The sequence below is a fragment of the Canis aureus genome, chromosome 14 (genome assembly GCF_053574225.1).
Source record: "Canis aureus isolate CA01 chromosome 14, VMU_Caureus_v.1.0, whole genome shotgun sequence".
NCBI classification, from domain to species: domain Eukaryota; kingdom Metazoa; phylum Chordata; class Mammalia; order Carnivora; family Canidae; genus Canis; species Canis aureus.
Window position 1 is genome coordinate 22,476,531 of NC_135624.1, and position 17,407 is coordinate 22,493,937.

Genomic DNA, 17,407 nt, shown 5'->3' on the forward strand with positions numbered 1-17,407 from the left:
AATTATGTAACAACAGGACCACGAGGATCATGTCCACTGCAAAGGACAGGAAGTTTTCACCAGAAGTCAAACCACTACTCAAAAGAAACCTTCATTTAGATGGGAGGTTGACGGTCCACACAAGGGAAGGTTTTCTAATAATGGAAAAGACAACATGAGTCGCAATCTCTAGATGTCTATGGTGTGTGAAGATAAGGCAGAGGCAGCTCGCATCTCCAGGCCAGTAGTGATATAGATGGATGGCTGAAAGAAAATATGATTTGAGAATTCTGGCTTTGCTGCTTTTATGAAAAAAATGTTTTTGAGACGTGAGGAGGAAGGAGCGGTGGGAGCCCAGAAGGAAGAGATTTGGGAAGAAGGTACCCTGATGTTTCAAATGAACTCAAGTCCTTGTGTGAAGAATCCACACCAAGGTAGCAGAGGGGCTTAAATGCTACGTAAGTGAAACTCTGGGGGGAGGAGGATCTTTGGGAAATCAAGGAGAACAAATCAGCAGTTCAAAGACAGAAAAAGTGAAAATTATATCCTGATTTTCAAAACAAAGAATAAAGTCAATTCTTTGATCTTGTTCCCAGGCCAAATTCAGTAATTTTTTAAAATTTTTTAATTTATTATTATTATTATTATTATTATTATTTTAGTAATGGGTCTTTTTAAGGCATCACCTTTTCTTTTTTTTCACTTTGGAAAATAGGAAATAGGAGTTCACAAGGCCCTGTGTGACTTCCTTACATCAACTGTTTTCATCCAGAAACCAGGTTACTAGAAAAGGAATAGATTAAGTGAATATTCAGGAAAAAATGTACTGACAGAGTTTCCTTTAATATTCATTTGGACTTAAAAGGAGTAAGTGCTGGATACAAAGCTTATCAGTTAGATGAGTCCTATGTGAAGTGGTCAGAGCCAGGACGAATCAATTTAATTAGAAATGGAGGTAGAGGCCTCCGACCTGCCCTGTTGAACACTTTCATCAGTGACTTGTCTGAAGTTGTAGAGGACATTGACATCAAATCAGCGGATGACCCAAAACCGGTAAAAAGAAATACAGAATCAAGACATAAGATTACTAAGCACTGCAGTTGGAGCCCAAAACAAACAACAACAACAAAATTAGAATGGGGGAGACTCGGTGTAGAAGCACCACCGGAAATTAGTTGATGGCTGGCTCCACTTAGAGCAACCAACAGCACTAATGTGAATTTAAGATGAATTAATGGAATGAGAGCAGGTGATGGTCCTCTGTCGCCCTGTACTGATCAAACCACACCTAAAACACACCATTTGGTTTTAGACACCAAACTTTAGGAAAGGACTTCATCTTTCTGTACCCTGCATCCATTAGGCAGTGTCATGGAAGCTGTGGACCCTTTTTCTGAATAATGTGTACAAATTATAAGGTAAATAGAATTTCAAAGGAAACCAGTGATACTAAAATACAGCTCCATACAAGTGTCATGATATTAGAAGACAATGATCCAAACAGAAAAGTACAAAAACTGCTTCAGAAAGGACATTCTTGGAGATAATCAGTCTGGAAAAGAGAAGACAGTGTGTGAGGAATGGGAGGGGGGAGGAGGCCGCCATAAATGTCCCCAGTATCTGGGGAGGTGCTCAAGCATAGGCTGGGCAGTGACTTCCAGGGGACTCTAGAGGGCATTCTGGCCTTGAAAAATCAACCTTGATGGTTGATTAAAACCTTCCCTGAACCCTGGCCCATCTAGGAAGAATCACCTTTGGAGCAGATGATTCGCTTCTGAGGATCTAAGGTGAGGCAGGATCTCTTCCAGTGGGGCTGAGACTGCTTACGATGGCGGCCAGGAAGTGTTCGTGGAGGCCACTCTGTAAGGTTTGTTGCTCGTGTATCAAAGTCGACAGCTCCAGGGTAAAAATACGTGGAGGGAAAGAAACATTGGCTGTTGGCGGCACAGCAATCGGCTGGAGCTCAAGACCAAGTATAGCACGATCTCCTCGAGGGAGGCACCCCTTCTCTGGATTCCCACACAGCACTGAAGATCACCACCCCATCTCCCTCTCTAGATCCTGATGTTCTCCAGGGGAGAAGACTTGTTGCATCTCTCATTGATTTGGTGGCGTCTAGCATTCAACTCAACACACGATATGTGTTCAATGCATGCTGGCTGAATAACTGCACAAATACAAGTTTTCCAAAATGTTTTAAAAATCTGAGTTTAAAACAAATACAATTAAATTAAATTAAATTTAAAAAAATCTGAGTTCAATTTTGCAAAGGAAAGTACACACACACACACACACACATATCCTTGGCCTATTCGGAAATGCTACGAGACGTGAGGCAATGAAAAGGCCCCCTCGTGAGCTCTTCATTTGCAGACCATATTTGGGAACACATCACCGTAGCCAGCTTCTGGACACTTTAAGTAGCAGGTAAATGTCAGCTGGACTTTAAGATTTAGAAAATACATATTTAGAAAGGTAGGGCGAAAAAAAAAAATAGAAAGGTAGGGCGTCATCCAGAATGTGTCTGCCAGGAACAGCATTTTGACATTCCTCCCAAGATTCTTCCCAAAGATCTTTTCTGATCTGCAGTCTCAAGGGGGACTCTGAAATAGCTATTATTTATGTTTCAATTATTTTACATTTTAAGCTATTTATGTAGTCTTAAAAATATGACCATCTGTCTCATATCTGCAACAGGGACGAGGCTACAGCAACCAAGAAAATGCTATCTCCCAAGAGAAGATAACTTTCTTATCCTGTCGGAAGAAAATACTGGCACCCTGGGACAAGCTACAATTCACACCCAGTTTCTGAGCGTTATCTGAAACGGTGTGAGAAGCCCAAGGACATGCTTGTCCCTGGTTACAGAGTTCAAATACGTATTCCCACGGTTAGAAGCAAAGTCAAGAATTCCAGCAAGATTTTACATTTCCTACTATTTGGGAGCATGAGTAAGTGAACAAATGAAAGGCCTATATAACGTGCGGGGCAGGAGAATGAATCCCTGGGTGTGAGGGGACAGAGCAGAGTCAGGCAGCCCAACTCGGCCATCTGCCAACTGTGTGACCTTGGCAAGTTACCTAAGCCCTCCCTGCCTCAGATCCCTCAAATGCAAACTGGAGACAGCAGTATGCCTACTTCATTGTGTTGTTGATAAGGATGAAATGAGTTGTGTGAGTACTGTATGGAACAGCACCTGGAACAGAATATATAGGAAGAGCAACTGGTATCATTAGTTTGATCAGGGCAGGATTTTTCATTCGATTGTTCTCTGCTGTATGTACACAACCTAGAACAGTTCCAGGCACATGGCAAGCACTCAGTAAATATTTGTTACATCAATGACTGAATGAATAGCTACAATACAAGGAGGACTCTTTTCCAAGAAGTTTGTGATTAAGGACGCCTGTGAGATACCGTGACTTCTCTCTTACCCTTGGTCATCCATCCATGAAACCACAGCTAATGCTAGATACAAAGAACCTGGGTTTATATCCATCAGATGCTCATTTCCAGATTAATTCAACCCTGGCCAAAAGTGATCTTGAAAGGTAATTGGGATGAGATGTTCTATGGGATTATCCTAACATCCATTGCCTGTTTCTTCCTTCAAATCCATCTTTAGCAACTAGTGTTTTCAGTAGTGACTTGGTCCTTTAGGGAGTCAGAGTTGCCATTTTTTTGGGGGGTGGGGGAGTGGGTCTGGGAGTAGAAGGTGCCATTTTATTAAAAAAAAAAAAGTGAATCATTAAGATTTCACATTCCTGGCCAGCATGGATCCATGGTATGTACATTTAAAGAACTGCATGTAAATGGATCCCTAACCTGGGTAAAAAGAAAGGGTGAAATATTTTTAAATTACTTCAACTGTCCAAAGTGGCTCACAAGGTGGATTCCACAAGGCTCAACGTGGCAGTGGGATAAGCCCATTTGTAGGTCAAATTCTTTGTTTGATACCTGGGGGAGCTTGGCAGTAAGAAATGCCTTCATTCCCTCAGGAGGCCAGGCAAAATGCATGTCCACCAATAACTGAGGTGCTAGACGGCATACAGTTTCTAGATCCTCAGATATGCCCCCCTCTGCCTGCTTGGTTTTGAGAAAAAAACATAACAAAAAAAAAACTGTCTCACAAAGGAAGCTTATGCACTAATTTACTTCTGGATAGGTGTTAGAGGATGTTGCATAAAATGTTCCATACAAAAACATTATTATTAATATCCTTAATTAAAATAAAAGCAGTTGCAGCACACAGGTTCAGCGAAATTAGTAAAGCTACATATTAGGTAACTGGGTTGCTAAGTAATATTACATTCTCATTTTACTTAATTGCTGAAATTAGCCATCTCCCAGTACATGCCACAGTGTAAGCCCCCCCAAAACAAGAAAGCAAAACAAAGGATCTGGTCAGATCCTTTAAATGATTCAGGTGTTCTTTAATAACTTTTATCCACTGGCCACCCTAATGGAGCCCAGCTGTCAACCGGTTGTCTAGGAAAGAAGTGAGGGGGAAAGTCACTAATAAGCTAATAAGAGGGCTGCTCAGGAACCAGCAAGCTGCCCCTCAGCCAAGAAGAGCTGAACAATTGCCTCGTTTCTAAACCTTCTAAACTTCTTTCATCTGAACATGGTGCTGAAAGGTCAGGCAAGGTCCCATCTCTAGAAAAGATATTATTGAGGGATACTGTCTTAAAGCAAAGACCGATGTAATACAGGAGAATGAGCAACAAAAGGGCCAATTTTTTACTATTTAGTGGAATTAATCCAGGTGGACTTCCAGAGACAGGGACGTATATTCTCCATGGTCTCGTGACCTCTCACAGCCAGCTGTCATCAGAAGTGGAGAGAGGAAAGCAGATGCCTACTGTGTGAAAGGCTGCACTTAGTCTCCATGAGGTCTTGGAAGTGGTATTTACATGCTCCATTTTACCAACAAGGTAAAGGAATCCATGGTTCTGAGTGGTAAAGTAGCTGCCCAGGATCACAAGGTGAGTGTCCAGAACTTGAACCCAAGTCCACCTGACTACAAAGTTGATACTCTTTCCATTATACCAGGAAAAAGGGCCAAACTCCAGCTTGTCAACTATAGGCAGAAATTGTTCCCTCTTATAATGAGAGGGAATAATGAGCTTTTCAGGTCACCCAAGGATTTAATTCACCCACACACCCACACACTTGCCATGTCTAGAGATGAACAAGGCCTATGATCTGAAGGATATTCTCACATCGTGACAGTCTAATGTGTTGGGAAGTTTTCCTTTTAAGTCTTTTTTATCATTTAGCAATCTTAGAATTTTAATTTTTAGATATACTCTTTGAGTTTTTCCTGGTTATCTCTTCCATATTCCATTATCCATCCATGTTTTAATTAGTTCAACATATATCGCAATGCGTATAGAATATAGATTATAAAAAGATCTTCAAGAACCTCTCCATGGAAGGTAATGACAAATAAAATCTGTACTCTTTTACTGGGAAAATGAAACCATGAGTAAATAACCTGAACAATTAGCTTTTGTAACACTTGGCTTTTACCCCTCCTGTTTTGCATTTTTTAAAATCCCCCTAACATCAGCCCTTAGTACAATGCTGGCCTCTAACAGGGGACTGTTAAACATTTCTTAAATTGAACTGGACATCCCTGCTCCAAAGAAGAAGTCATCAGTAGGCCACCTACCTGCAGCGTCCTTACAAGTGTCATTAAGAGCTAGCTTTCTAGTGTGAGCTGAGAGGTTTCAGTCTCCCCACGTCCCTCTCTCTACAAACAAATCAACAAACTCTTCCTTCGCCCTGTCCTTATATCTCAATGACTTTGGTTTAAGACACTACAAATCCATGATAAATACAGTATTATATGTGGGATCAAACTTATTATTCATACATTAATTTCAATTATTTTTCCCAATCTTAATTGCTAACATCTATCAACCACTTATCATGTCTCAGGCATATGCTAAACACTTACATGTACTGTCTCAATGGGTCCCACCAATAACCATACAAAGCAGAAGAAACTCTTGCCCTTCATAAAGATGAGGAGGCTTGGATTCAGAGGAACTGATATTTTCCCACAACTGCATTGCAAGTCAAGGTCTCAGGATCCAACTCCCAGTGTGTCTGACTCCAAAGACCGTGGAGCTCCTCTGGTGTGAGCTGAGGGGTTCCAGTCTCCCTGCTCATCTCCCCTGCTCATCTCCCACCTGACTCTAAGGAGCTGCTGGATTAATAGGAGGGAGGAGAGGGGACCAGCAGTTAGTGTAAACTCTAGGTACATAGAGCCCAAACAGGATGGAAGGATGTGAAGACAAACCCTGAACTTTTCAGTTTGATAGAGTGCGGATCCATGGGCTTGCAGAGCCTCTCATGCTTCCCTTGGGAATGCCATGGCACAGACTCACATTCCCTAAGAGAAAAGAGGCTTACTGGGCTGAGTGTGCAAACCACAAACTGATTGTAATTTAATGTTTGACACACACAAACGGCTCAACTTCCCCAGTGGAAAGCATTCCTAAAATTTCTGAGGCTGGCCTGAGGCAGCAACTACTTTTAGCACGTAGAAACAGGTTAGTTCCTTAGGCACCAAAGATTACCCAACACGTTTAATAGAAATGCCAGTGTCTTTGGCTCCCATGTGGAATCAAAGGAGTGACCTGCACATTCATGAGTTCCTCTTCTCCAGCTACCCTATCCCTTCTCTTGGGCCCACAGTGGGGAGAACTGGGCTCAGGGCAGCATCACTCCTTCTGCAAGTTCTGTGCTTCCCAGTCTTTTGCCAACCACTGGGACTGGGCATGCAGAATTTCTGTGTTAAATCTCCTCTAGAATTTCAGACATACTGCAACCTCAACCCTCACTCTCTGTAGGCCTATCTCACTTACCAATTATGACGACGGTAACAAAGACAAAAACAAAACAACCCAACCCACTTCCTCCATATGGGCAAGAGTATATGTACCTTTTTTTTTTTTTAAGTGGTCAGCAACATCAAATAAGCTTTGACTAAGCAAAACAAAACCAAAAAAAACAAAAAACATTTTTCCCAAAGACTCATAAAAGCTGAGGGATGAGAATAGCTAAAATCATGTGTTGGAAAACTTCTCAAATGCACTGCTATAAATTGTGCCATTGATGCACAGAGGCACCATCGATGCTTGTCAGTGGGAGAGGCGACGGCTCATACACTTCTCTGCTTGGTGGTCAACATCAAGAACACGCTGTGAACATTTCTAGTGTCACTGCTTTGAAACACAATCAAATCTTCATCTTCGAAAAAAATACAAATTTGATGTGCCTGAGACTACAAAACAAAGACAAAAACAAAAACAACAAACAACAAACCAAAACTAAACAAATCAACAAGTCAACAATGAACTGTCTGGGCAAGTAACTTGATTTTAGGAGAACCTGTTTCCTACTGGCTCTGGTCCCTGCCTGTTCTTGGGCAAGAGAAAAGCCTGTCTGACATCCTGAACAATGCTGCCCAGCACTGCTAAGGTGAAGGGAACAGGATTGGCAGTTGCCCAGACTTGCTGTGTGCCAGTTGTGATACTAAATAAGGCTGTACTTCTGTCATGGCCATGGACTGAATCCTGTTCCACTGTCACCCCGTCAGTTCACATGTTGAGGGCCTAACCCTCAAAGGGTAGATATTTAGAAACAGAGCCAACAAGGTGGTCATTACGGTTAAATGAGTTCATAAGGGTGTGGCCCTGCTCTGGTGGGTTTAGTGTCCTTATAAGAAGAGGCCACCAGAGAGCTCCAGTGTTCTCCCTCCCCGTACACACATAAAGAAGAAGTCATATGAGCACACAGCAAGATGGCGGCCACCTACAAACCAAGAAGAGGGCTCTCACCAGAAACCAACCACACTGGTACTGGGGTCTTAGACTTCTCAACCTCTGCAATTGCGAGAAAATAATGATCTGTTGCTTCAGCTATCCAGGCTACGGTATTTTGGTGTGGCAGCCTGAGCTGACAGGCACGGTCATCATCCTGGCATTTTCATAATCACTCTGTCACAGACATTACGATCCTAGTTTTCAGGTGAAGAAACAGGATCAGAGAATTGACATGATTTGCTCAAGGTCACACAGCCTGTAAACTGGGGCTTGCCTGGGCAAACCTGGAATATGAACCCGGGTTGTCAAATCCAATACTGTGATCATTCCTCTCCACCAGTAAAAAAAAGTCATTTTTATTTTTTAAGGAGATGTTTTTCAGGCTTTCTGTTTGTTGATCTATCTTTATTTTTATTATTATTATTTTTTTGCTGACAAGATCACCTTTAAAAGATTTCTCACAAGGTGCTATAATGACAACCTGTGGATTTCAGTTGTTCACAAGTTTTCAGTGTGATGAAGTTGTTTTTAAAATGTGGCCAAAGAACTATCAAATCCCCAGATAGAGAAAAGGTTAAAAAATAAGAGTACTAATACTAAATGTATTTAGCACTTACCACATGTCAAACACTATCCTAAGCACTTTACATTACCTAATGTAACCTTTTAACAACCTTATCAGGTAGGTACAAATATTATGCCCGTTACAGATGAGGGACATGAGGTAATAAGAGATTACAAAATTTGCCCAAATTTCCAAAACTTGGTAAGCAGCTGGGATTTGGAGCCATGCTGTAAGTTTCCAGAGTCTGTGCCCTGGAGCATCCATGTAATGGAATGCTACACAGTAAAATAAAGTGAAGGTAGAGTACAAAACATCATAGGAAAATTCTAAGATCATGTTAAGTGAAAAAGCAGGGCAACCATACAACACATTTTAGGGGCTTCTGATGACTCTGTGAGCACTAGATCCAGGACAGCCTTTGAATTAATTCACTGGTGGTCACCACAACATAAGGCAAAACAGTGCTTCTGAAGAACCACAGGGAAGAAAGATTTTTCACAGAGTTGGAACAACAACCCTAAAATTTGTATGGAACTTTTATGAATAGATAAAGATCATGAAGAGCCAAAAGAATGCTGAAAAAGAAAACCAAAGCTGGAAGCATCACAATTCCAGACCTCAAGCTATATTACAAAGCTACAATCATCAAGACAGTATCATACTGGCACAAAAATAGACACATACGTAGAGAGAACAGAGAATAGAACCCAGAAATGGACCCTCAACCCTATGGTCAACCAATCTTTGACAAATCAGAAAAGACTATCCAATGGAAAAATGACAGTCTCTTTAACAAATGGTGTTGGGAAAACAGGACAGCCACATGCAGAAGAATGAAACTGGATCATTTCCTTATGCCATACACAAAAATACACTCAAAATGGATGAAAGACCTAAATGTGAGACAGGAATCCATCAAAATCCTAGAGGATAACACAGGCAACAATCTCTGTGACCTTGGCTGCAGCAACTTATTGCTAGACACATCCCCAAAGGCATGGGAAACAAAGGCAAAAATGAGCTATCAGAATGAAAAGCTTTTGGACAGCAAAGGAAACAGTTGACAAAACCAAAAGGCAACTTACAGAACGGAGAAGATATTTGCAAATGTTTTATAGGATAAAGGACTAGTGTTCAAAATCGATAAATAACTTATTAAACTCAACACCCAAAGAACAAATAATCCAGTCAAGAAATGGGCAGAAGACATGGACAGACATTTCTCCAAAGAAGACATACAAATGGCCAAGAGACACATGAAAAAATGCTCAACATCATTCAGCAACAGGAAAATAAAAATAAAAATCACAATGAGATACCACCTCACACCAGTCAGAGCTAAAATTAACAGTCATGAAACTCAAATGTTGGTGAGGATGCAGAGAAAGGGGAACGCTCTTACACTGTTGGTGGGAGTGCAAGCTGGCACAACCACTCTGGAAAACAGTATGAAGGTTCTGCAATAACTTAAAAATAGAGCTACCCCACAATCTAGCAATTGCACTACTAGGTATTTACCTAGTACAAAGATACAAATGTAATGATCCAAAGGGGCACCTGCATCCCAATGGTGATAGCAGCAATGTCCACAATAGCCAAACTACAGAAAGAGCCCAGATGTCCATTGCCAGATAAATGGATAAAGAAGATGTGGTCTACATATACAAATGAATATTATTCAACAATCAAAAAAATGAAATCTTGTCGTTTGCAAGGGCATGGTTGGAACTAAAGGGTATTTGCTAAGCGAAATAAGTCAATCAAAGACAATTATCATATGACCTCACTCATGTGGAATTTAAGAAACCAAACAGAAGTGCACAGAAGGGAGGGAATAATAAAACCGACAAAATCAGAGAGGGAGACAAACCATAAGAGACTCTGAACTTTAGGAAAGAAATTGAGAGTTGCTGGAGGGGAGGTAGGTGGGGGGATGGGGTACCTGGGTGATGGGCATTAAGGAGGGCACGTGATGTAATGAGCACTGGGTGTTATATACAACTGATGAGTCACTGAACTCTGCCTCTGAAACCAATAATACACTATATGTAAATTAATTGAATATAAATTAAATAAAATAAAATTTTATTTAAAAAGCAATTTTAAAAAGTCATGAGTCCCTTTCTTTAGAAAAACCCAGTCAAAGACTTATAATGCTTCTAGATAAGCTATGTGCCTAAATACTCATACATGCAGGACACACTGCCATATGTGACCATAGAGAACTCAGGGGAAATAAATGAGTCACTTGATGAACTTAAATAAGGGGCTGGGGAAGCAGCCCTTGGAAGAACTGGGGTAACTTCTGTAATGGAAGGATCCAGAGTTTCCCTTTGACCTCTACTACTCCTGGCAGCGAGTTTTCTGCCAGAAGCAAACAGCTTCAGCCTAGCCTCCCATCTCAAACGGCCAGCTTTGTCTGCAGGGACAGAAGAGTTTCTATCTTCAGCTGCCGTGAACCCAGCTCCATAGCCTGGAGCCACACAAGGACTGTGTCCTCCCAGTGTGATTATGGGATTCCGGTGAAGGCGAGGGTTGTTTTCCTCATTTTTTGTTGGTTTTCCAACAGTATTTCTCTAGGCATGTCTACAGGATGGTGGAGGGAAGAGGACCATGGTCAATGCATGGAAGCCATGGTGGCTGCTGCACAAGCCAGTTAGAAACCTATTTCCCCAAAGTGTATCTCCAAAGCTAGGCTTTGGAGAGACAGCAGCATTTCACCAATGCATCTAACAGATGAGGACTCTGAAAGGGAGGCGCAGTGATTAGCTCGGGGTAAGTACTCTTCTGGCGGGAGGAAAACTAAGATGGAAACTCCAGCTGTCACATTTCCAGGCTGCTGCTCAGGAACAGGTGACAAGATATGTACTAGTTCAAGGGGACGAAATAAGCACAAACAGCCAGTGCTGCCTCCATATTGTGGACATCCTCTGCCTCACCGGTTACCAGCTGGAGATCAGGGTCATGATTATGAGCCGAATTTTATCACTGCTCATAGGACTAGCATACACATACAGTAACACGTTGATTTTGCAGTTCAACGGTGAGGCTGGGTAATTTGGAAAAGAGGTGGTAAATTGGGATGTCAAGGATCATCACTGCATCTCCTTTACATAGAGATGGAAGGCACTGATTTTTTATGATGCATATTCTGTTCTAACTAAGCACAGTTCACACTGAAGGGGTTTCCATTTTTACTTCCATAGCAGATGCAGGCTCATGGGTTTAGGTTACTCGTGTGCTTTGTGTGCTTTGCTCACGGTCCAGACCTGGCATGTGAGCCTGTAACAGATACCTTTTGGTACCCCACCCAGACCTACTCCGATGCCATTTGTTGTCCTGTGCATCCCTCCCCGTGAGCCACTGGTGCCTGCTTGTGTAGATGGCCTGAAGAGCCTGCAACACAACCTCCCATCAGGCAGCTTGAGCTTTTGACACGCTGCTGATGCTGAGCTAGTCAAATACGCCCTAGGGTAGTGCTGTCCAATAGAACTTTCCGTGATGATGAATATGTTCTTGATCTGTATTGTCCAAAGTAGTAGCCAATAGTCACAGCTACTGAGTACCTGAAACGTGGCTAGTGTATGTAGCCTGAAGAACTGAATTTTTCAAATCCTGAATTGGGTGCATGAATAAAAAGGCAGCCCCCATGTCTGAATGCTCAGAAACTATGAGGAAAAAAAGCTATCCATGCGTTAGGGTAAGTTTTATTTTCAAGTTGCCCTAGAATTACCTAGGAACTTTACTGTACTTAGATGTGTGAGGCTGAAAATCAGTCTAAGAGGCATGAGTCCAATTTCTCTTCTTAGTACCTGGAAGACAGTGACCATCGTCTAATCTTTCTTTGGGTCCAGTTGTGAGAATGTCTCAGAATCTGCATATCAGTGCCCGTGGGTGAGGACTGTGGATGAGACTGTGGAACATGATGGCATTTGGGCTGAATCTGAATGGAACCTAAAACACAGCCTGAAGCTCCACTGTAGGATGTTTGGATTCTGATTATTGAGATTTTATTGTAAACATCAATAGTGCTTTCATGGCTACCTGTCAAAGGCTTTGAGGCTTAGGATATCCAAAACTTAAATTACTGTTTTATTTTATTTTATTTATTTATTAATATCTACGTGATCTAGGCTTGGTCCCTGGCCCCTGAAGGCCTCCTCCTCTATTCACCCTGAGACCAATAATTGCCATCTTCAGGTCACCCTTGCTGTTCTCCATCATCACCATAAGTGAAAGGAAGAGGGGTTTTAAAGGAGTTTCAGCTCCATACACCATTGCTATTTTAATCTCATGTCCCCTCTTGTTCTGCTTCCAGGTCTCACTCTCTTCTCTGCACCTGAGCCTAAGCTATATCCTGTGTGGCATCTTAGTCCCTCCAGAATAGAGAACTCATCTTGTCTCCATCTCTCTCTCACTCAGGACGGATGCTCCAAAACCTCAGTCCACTCTGCTCTCTGTCTGTGGGACCAAACTCATTCCAGAGTGTGTCCCATGTTGTTCAGGAATTCATCCTACAGACATTGGGGCCCAGTATTGCCAAGCATAATGCCAGGGAGGCCAGAAACATAATGTTAGCATGCCTACCCTCTAGGTAAAGAAAGAGAGGTACAGGAGTAATGAAAGCTGCGTCCATCATCATAAAGCACATACAGGAAGAGCCAGCAACAGAAGCCAGGTCTGGGAGTTGCTAACTACTTGAAGGCAAGACTCCATTTTAACGAGCTTTTGTGTTCAGGATAGAGACCTCTGAAAAGGGGTCTTCAGCATCTGCTGTTATCTTAAGCACATGATGCATTAAGATAACATATGTCACATGAACAATAAGGGACATTGAAGGCCCTAAGAAACAGATAGACTCTGGCAGCCCCACTTCCATAGGAAGTAACACACAATTGAGAAAGAATTTTCTATGGGGTCTCTGGTGCTGAGCAAACATTACAAAGCACACGAGTACACGCCCGTATGACAATCTCTGTGCCAAAAGTGAAGACTCTTGCCTGATAATCCTACCTGAATTTCAAGACCATAAACACATGCACATAGTTGGTCTCAAAGGAAATGGAGTGGAGACCCAGGCAGGTGACCATCTCACAGATGTCACTGTTCCTTCAGGATGGATACGCAGTTTGTTTTTGTCTCTGCATTGCCCTGCGCTTGGCTATAGATGATCATTAATCTCTCTGGATAAAGATGTGTGGCTATCTGCTGGAGAGCTCTCAGCTCCTGATGCAATAGTAAGCAGGAATATAATGCACTTAAATAATCATAATTGACCAGAACAATCTCAAACCGCAAAGACATCACACTCGCACAGCCCGGGTGGCTCAGCGGTTTAGCGCTGCCTTCGGCCCAGGGCGTGATCCTGGAGACCCAGGATAAAGTCCAACGTCGGGCTCCCTGCATGGAGCCTGCTTCTCCCTCTGCCTGTGTCTCTGCCCCTCTCTCTTTCCTCTCTGTTTTTCATGAATAAATAAATAAATCTTAAAAAAAAAAAAAGATATCACACTCATATCACACAGGGCCATGGCTACCTGGTGGCAAGAAGAGGGTATGTGTGAACTGGGCTGAACCAGGCTTCCTTCCTCCGGGGCATGCTGTCATAGATTAAAAGGTCCTTCTCAGTCAGTACAACGAGTGCTGGCTTCCACTGCTTCTCGCTCTCCCCAGGCACCTGAAACAGAAAACACAGCACTGTCACATCACAGCCCGAAGGAAGAGTGGCTGGAAAGGAGAAGCTGGCATTCCTCCAATCAGAGGACCCGACAACAGGAGTCTTGGGTTCAGGTTGTGAAATCAAAATGAGAAGAAACCATTCATGGTCGCAGGATTCTTGATTTTTCTCAAGGGCCCAGCAGGTATCAGTACAGCCAAGAAGCAGCCCAGCTGCCAAACAGCTGTCACTGCTTCTCACCTGCCAGTCAGCACTGAGATCATTATTTCAGAGTGGGATGCAGATGCTCGGGGGAAGAAGCAATCCCAGATGGTTCTCTGGTAGAGTACATTGTTTTTATTATGAAATAGGAAGGTTTGAAAGCTTTTGAAGAAACATCCAAAGGCTCTGGGAATGTATTATGGAGGCACATGTCTGTCTGGAGAAGTAGGGGACATCACAGCCTTTCAGTTAGACTGTTTCTGTGACTTGGGCACCATCTTTAAATTCTCCTAGTTCCATTCAGCACAGAAAATTCCTTAACTCTAGAGGTGAAATGACCTGGCAGAGATATGAGAGGATTCCAACATCAAGTTGGATGTTTGGAAGTCCCTTCCAATCCTGGAAGTTGGGTAGCTCAGGTCTTAGTGGGCCACTCATGAGCCACTCCTCCCTCTGCCCAGTGTTGATCATCCCAACTCTGTACATGTTCATTTTTCCATCTCTGAAAATTCCCTCTGTCCAATTTGAACTCTAGGCCCTAGGATAAATCTTTATGCTCAGTTTGGAAAAACAAAACAAAAACAAAACCTTCCATGTGCTAACCTTGCTACTCAAAGCACAGATCACGTTCCAGGAGCGTCAGCATCACATGGGAGTCTGCTAGAAACACAGAGTCTCAGGTTCATCCTAGACCTATTGAATTAAAATCTGCATTTTAGCAAGGTCTTCGGGTGACCCATACATTCATTAAGGACTAAGAATCACTGGTGTAGATGAGGTTAAGGTTGTCTCTGATGCTGGAAATTTAGTGAAGATTCAAACCACAATCCAAAATCTATTCAAAATTCAACTAGGCAATAAGTTGAATAAATGATAAAATTAATTTCTTCCCTTTCTATTCTTATCATTTCTTTTCTTAAGTGTCAACACTGACATCTATATTGAAGTGGCTTTATTTTTTTTTTTTAAACCCGAAAGTGAATCTTTATTTCGAACAAGAAAATAATTCACAATCAATGACCCACATTTTTAAGAGTGGAAGACAAATTACCACAATCATCACCAAATTCAGAACAATAATATTTTTCCTAAGTGTCATAAGTACCTCTGTAACACCTTTTTCTTATTTTTTTTTAATTTATTTTTTATTGGTGTTCAACTTACTAACATACAGAATTTGAAGTGGCTTTAAGACTGAATGATCAAAGTAGAGAAGATGTGCAGGGCTGTGGAAGGGGGGTGAGCTTTGTAGGTTATGCAGTTTTATGGGCTGCCTGAACCTGAGTCTCCGCTCCACTATTTATTGCCCATGTGACTCTGGGAGAGTTATTATTCTCTGTCCTTCTATTTGCTCACTGATAAGGATACTATCACACACAACAGTGGTTAACAGTGTCGTCTCTGGAGCCAGAATGCCTGAACATAAATCATAGCTCCTCAATTTACTAGCTGTGAGCTCTCAGCCAAGTCAGCGAATCTTTGTATCTCAGTTTCTGTACCTGTAAGATGGGGAAACAATAGTACCTATATCAGAGGATTATGGTGAAGATTGAGTTAAAATGTTTAACATGCTTATCACAGCGGAGAATTAGCACCATTTAGAGCCTATTAACTAGGGTTCACCTCATAATGCCAGAGTGGAGATTAAATGAGACGGTGCACGGGGTGCCTGGCTGGCTCAGTCAGTAGAGCATGTGATTCTTAATCTCAGGGTAGTAAGTTCAAGCCCCAAGTTGGGTGAGGAGCCTACTTTAAAAAAATAAACAAATGAATGAATGAATGAATAAATAAATAAATAAATAAATAAATAAATAAATAGAACTGAGTCAGTGTATGTAATGTGCTTAGCATGATACCTACCAGATGGTAAGACCCTAGTGAATCACAGGGTGGGAAAATCATAGCAGTCTCACTGGCTTCTAAAGTTGTCAAAAGGAATTCTTTGGAAATGGCAATAATATGACAAAGTACTGACTTTCCTAGGAAAAAATTATAAGGAAATCCAAGAATACCTTTGGTGCTAACAATTTCAACTCATCTTTTCCTATCCATCCCTAAGTTCTCCCAGGAAGAATCCATTACATCATGATCATGCTCCTTCCAACAATTCCAGACAAAAGCTCCCTTTTTGGGGCACCTGGGTGGCTCAGTCGGTTAAGAGTCTGCCTTCAGCTCAGGGCATGATCCCAGAGTCCTGGGATGGAGCCTCATGTCCGTCTCTCTGCTCATGGGGAACCTGCCTCTCCCTCTCTCTCTGCTCATCTCCCTGCTGGTGCTCATTTGCACTCCCTCTCTCAAATAAATACATAAAATCTTAAAAAAAAACAAACAAACCCACCTCCCTTTCTAGAAAGAAAAAACCCCTGTAAAGCTATTTACACTAGAATGTGAATGACTACCTGACTTGTTTCTCCCATTAGGCATTTGGTACATATTTTAAAAATCCAGTTTTATCCTATTGCTTTTTCCAACAGAACAGCAGCATCTTTAAGAGATCAAAATGAATTGTCACAGAATGCAATATACGGGACCTTACAAGGTGACCAAGCTATGGTCTCAAAGCATAGTGTTTGGGGAGTTTGAAATAAATTTCTTCCAGCCTCTACATTATACTTAGTAAATTACTTTTCTAGTTCATTAAATCGGACTGGAAAAGCTACAAATGATCCTCCCAAAATGCCTATCTTACTTACCTAGTCAGATCTGATCCATTAACTTTGACTAGCATCATTTAAATGTGAACATAACTAAGTATCATTCTTCAAAAACAATATTAACTTTGCAAAATAAACCTTAACAGTGAATGGCAACAGTAAAATGCAGACCCTTCTACTGGTGGAATCACAAACTCACCCACACGTCAAAGAGTATACAGAGGTATCAGTAATTCTAAAGCCCTAAAACATCTTGTCGTTTATCAAAGAGTGTTTGGTGGATTTGCTAACTGTGCTGTGAGAATACTCAGTGGGCATTTTCCACAGTTTCTGGGTGCAGAGCTTTCATTTTAATACTATGTGAATGCTTGAAGCTAGAAATCTGCCCATGAGGACAATCAACTTTCCAAGGAGAAAACTGTTATGTTGAAAACAGGTTTTTAATACCATACTTCATGCCATGTGAGCTTCACACTGCAAAGCCTTTCCAGAACACTTA

At 41.8% G+C, this 17,407-nt stretch overlaps 1 protein-coding gene across 1 annotated transcript in view; it reads right to left on the bottom strand.

The window, feature by feature from the left end:
- Positions 1-17,407, bottom strand: part of SNTB1 (syntrophin beta 1) — a 239,037-nt gene that overhangs the window by 18,326 nt on the left and 203,304 nt on the right. Inside the window, exon 4 of the mRNA XM_077847092.1 lies at positions 13,914-14,053. Coding sequence (XP_077703218.1) covers positions 13,914-14,053 — 140 coding nt within the window. The remainder of the gene's footprint in view (positions 1-13,913; positions 14,054-17,407) is intronic.